Genomic DNA, 4,502 nt, shown 5'->3' with positions numbered 1-4,502 from the left:
AGAGAGAGAGAGAGAGAGAGAGAGAGAGAGAGAGAGAGAGAGAGAGAGAGAGAGAGAGAGAGAGAGAGAGAGAGAGAGAGAGAGGCTTTTTTCATTATTATTAATGGGTTTTTTCTCTTTAAGTTCAAGGGGAATGTCATTTATTTGACACCACGGGTGTAAAGCTGAGGGGGAGTAAGTGTTACAGTTTTTAAAAATCATACATTTGCTATTTTATTAGTGATTCTATTACTATTTTGCATCTTAAATGATTTTATAGCAATAATGATTATCTTCACTTTTTGAGGTATTATTAATTAATTTGAGGTCTATACTGGTATCAATATTTTACTACATAAAACACGTGCAGGTATCTAAGGTAATAGTTCCTTCAGGTACATGTAGATTACAATCATGAATGTATTATGTAAATTGTGTTCAGGTTCACTATATTTTACAACTCTCATTATCAGGTCAGTTCATGATTTTGCTTATCAATGGGGATCTGAAACTTCTGTGTATTGAATGGTCAGGTCCATGATTTAGTAGAATTTCAGGTACTCTTTAAGTTTAAGAATTGTGACATAACTGTTCATCAGGTTAACCTTAAGGTTCAGGTTTAGTATATGAACCTGATGTTATATTGAAGAAGGAAGTTTTGGAATTATTTGAAATTAGAGAAATAAAACTAAGAAATAGGACATTTTACTCAACATATTTCTAATGTGATGTCTGAATTCTAAATGTCTAATGTTTGACATTTGTTGGAAATGCGGGAATAAAGAGTGTATATAATGTAAATAAACTGTAGTAGTAGAAACAAATGCCTTTATTTAAATCTTACTAGCTTTGCTAGTTAAATCAGTTACAAGAGACTTTGTCCAATTTATAGACTGGTGGCAGCATATAAACTTGACTGAATTATAAATTCTAGTTAAGATGTTTGTGCAAGACTAAGCTTTGAGTTACTACCATCAAAGTTCTAATTTTGTGACAAAATCCATCAGCACATGGCTAAAATAATTTTAATTTTTTGTAACAGTTGGCAAAATGCAAACGCTGAAAGATGAAGTCCGACATTCACCGTTGAAGCATTGAAATGTGTGTTTTACCCGACATTTTGTCTTAAAATGGTTTACATTTATGCTATGTTATTTTAAAATCCATTAATAAATTATTCTATCAAAGTCAATCTGAGAAAGAAAATGTCAAGCTATGTGACAGCAAAATGTGATTGTTCACATCTAAATGCGACTTTGACTTTTTACATAGAGAAGCAGTTTTAACATGACTTTATGATGATTTACAATGTACATTTGTGCCATTTATTTTAAAATCCATCAATAAAAGTTTAGGCTGAGACAGGTGAACTAACACTAAGACACTCAGTAGACATACAGACGGCCAGTGCACCTGCTAGCAGCCTTCTTCAAACTGGGAGTGGGAGGATAAAATGTTCCTTGTCAAGAATACTATTGAATTAGTTTTTTACCTTAAAATGGGATAAAATGTTCCTTGTCAAGAATACTATTGAATTAGTTTTTTACCTTAAAAAGGCAAAACATTACGAAAAATAGTAAATATCAGTGCTGTCCAAGTGTTGCCACACCTATTGGTTGAAAACGCATCATTTGTTTGCCCTACAGGTTTTAAGAAATGTTAAAAACACCAATGAATTAATGTACTGAAAAACACAACAGTCATATTATCAGTGCTCCAGCTAGGCCCCACCCTACCCTTCAAAGGCTCTGACCTGCCTTTTTATTTATATAAAAAATCATTTTTTAGACATATTATAATTTATTAATCTGTTATTACATTCATTATTGTAATTAATTTGTTCCTAGTTGAATACATTTTATTTGCATGGTTTAATAATAATGGTAATAATATATTCTAACAATTATTAATAACATAAAAATTAATATGCAACAGGGACACTTCCAGATAAGACAAAGCACTCGAAAGTGCCCTTTGACAAAATACTGCGTGTCGAAAGTGCCCTTTTGACAAAATACTGCGCATCGAAAGTGCACTTTTGAATTCATAGCCCCCCCCCCTCGCCCTTTTCAAATCCTAGCTAAAGCACTGTATTATAGTCAATATATATGGAATAATCCATATGGTGTATTACTACTCTTACAGGTATATTAACAATTAACACTAACCTTTTGCAGCCGAGTTAACAGTGTTCCCAAAATGATTGGTTGAGCATGTGATACCGTATGTATGATAAAATATAAGCCAGTGAAAGCCTAAATTTGCTTTAGTTTTTTATACGCCAGTTTGATGTGTTTATTTTAGTATGAGAAGGGTCCTGTTTAAAAAAACAATGTTAAAATTTACTTAATGGAATCCTTGCATTGGCAGTACTTCTTCAATTTGAAGACCTCAATACAGTCCGACTGATGGCCGTAGATGTTTATTCTACTAACATCGCCAACAACCTTAAAACTGTTGTACATCGTGCTGAATCGCACAGTTGCTTCAAACAGGGCATTTCCAGGAACAGTTTCTATCACAACCTGGATATCTTCCAGTGTTTTTGTTTTACTACCAAAAATGTGTCTCTGATCTGTTGTGCTGGTTTTTGTAGCTAAAAACCTCAAAACTTCATCTGATTCTACCAAACGAGTCGCTTCTATAACTTTGTACAATGTCAGCGTTTCACAAATATCAAAGTAGGGTTCGATTTCTTTCAAAATCTCTGACAGCAAAACAACACTTGCTTTCAGGACAACTTCGTCTGTTGTTTGAAGTTTCTCGTGATGCAGACATGTGCACCAATGGGGAAGAATCCCTGCCCCGTCACATGATCTTTGAATTGGAACTTCCCTAAACCAGCTAATGCCACGAGTTTCACTCTCTGAATTGGGTTTCTTGCCATTGAATTGCAAAATATCCAACAACGTCTCATACACGTCAAACGGTGTTGTCAATCTATGCTGATTTATCTGTAGATTACTTTTAATAAATGGATAACTTTCAGTTAACCACTTGGGCACTACAACGTACATGAAGGGAAGCCTTTCTTCCAGCTTACCTATGTAAGTTTCGCGAATTTTTCCAAACCGCATTCCATGGTCACTATAAAAGAAAATAACCGTGTTTCTTATAAGATCTCTCTCATGCAATATTTTGAAGAACTTGTAATAAGGTTCATCTGCTGCCCCAGCGCTGTTGACATCGTCATGTGAGAGTCTTGTAATGAACGTGAAAGCAAAATGAGGCTCGTGCTGGTAGGTTTCTACAAAGTCAAGGAGGTACTGCAGTACGATATCGGTCTCTAGCCTATCTTGAAAACAGTGATGGTTATTTGTCCAGAGATCTTGCTTCAGCTCCATGGCAATACTCATAGGTCTGTTAAAATGGTCCGATGGGGGAGTCTTGAAGCCGGCTTTTAGGAAATCAAAGATTGATATTTCAGGCGCATCTTCCGCATAAAATGTTCGATACCCACTTTCAGAGAAATTATTCCAAATAAACTTAAAATCGTCAAACGGAACTGCCGATTTGCTTTCATCCCATGGCATTTCACTGACAAACTTGCCCATCGTCATTGGAACTATGTTGATAAATGTGTTGTCAGCAACTTTATTGTAACCAGACATATCAAAAGCGCCCATGGTTTCATCTAAGAATTTCTTGGTTTCTACCATCTGTCTGATAAAGCTCAGTCTTGATACAGAGTCCATGCCTATCATCATTATGTTGAGCTTCTCTGTGATCTTGTCTCGTATCACATGCTTCAGAAACCGTTCCTTGTATACAGAATCCATTGACGCATTTCTCTGAATAAACGCATGGAAGTTGTTGTAAATATTTTTCTCATTTCCGTCGTAGCAAGTAGTCTTTACAAACTCCTCATTAACTGTAACTGAACTATGGAATGGAGCACTTTCTGCCAGGAACCTTAAGTAATTGTTATGGGTCGGTGTATAGTTTGGTCTATACAGTGGCGTAAAAGTACAATACTTCACACCACCTATTACATTCATAGATCTAGCTATGGTCCAGTTGATACTGATCTCTTTCCCCGTTTGATACGTCAAGCCTTTCTCCACAGGGCAGATCCATTTATCAGTCTTGCGAACAAGGTATTTCAATGTTATATCAAACGGATCAATGTAGGGTATTTTACACAGCGGCGTATCTACCAAGAAGCGAGGATTTGTTACCTTGTTGCTGCTATTGTTGAAAGAGGACTCGCTGAAGTAGGACGATGTTTCATGAAGAGCGTAGATTGCAATAAGGAGGGCCACAAGGAAAATAACTGTGCGACGGATCTTCTTTGGGAGGACTGGTAGAGCCATCTTATCTGAAAAATATATAACAAATCAGGGTAGTTTACAACTTTTAGTTTGTTTTTATGATAGCAATAAAATCCTAATCATAATTGAGGATTTGAGATACTCTCAATTCTGTTTCCTGCTTTGATAAATACAAGCATATATAAAACGTACCGGTAATTATTACCGCAATAGCAACAAAACCCTAGGGCGCATACCTGAGCAAATGAGGAA

General features: G+C 35.7%; 1 protein-coding gene across 1 annotated transcript; it reads right to left on the bottom strand.

The window, feature by feature from the left end:
- Positions 1-2,074: 2,074 nt before the first annotated feature.
- Positions 2,075-4,292, bottom strand: LOC127839921 (uncharacterized). The gene has a single exon (XM_052368312.1). The coding sequence runs from the start codon at positions 4,290-4,292 to the stop codon at positions 2,322-2,324; it is 1,971 nt and encodes a 656-aa protein (XP_052224272.1). The 3' UTR covers positions 2,075-2,321.
- Positions 4,293-4,502: the final 210 nt, after the last annotated feature.

The sequence above is a fragment of the Dreissena polymorpha genome, chromosome 7 (genome assembly GCF_020536995.1).
Source record: "Dreissena polymorpha isolate Duluth1 chromosome 7, UMN_Dpol_1.0, whole genome shotgun sequence".
Classification (NCBI taxonomy): Eukaryota; Metazoa; Mollusca; class Bivalvia; order Myida; family Dreissenidae; genus Dreissena; species Dreissena polymorpha.
This window is presented reverse-complemented; position numbering and strand designations above follow the sequence as displayed.

Coding starts and splice junctions, on each gene's coding strand:
- LOC127839921 (XM_052368312.1), bottom strand. CDS start 4,292: ATGGCTCTACCAGTCCTCCCAAAGAAGATCCGTCGCACAGTTATTTTC.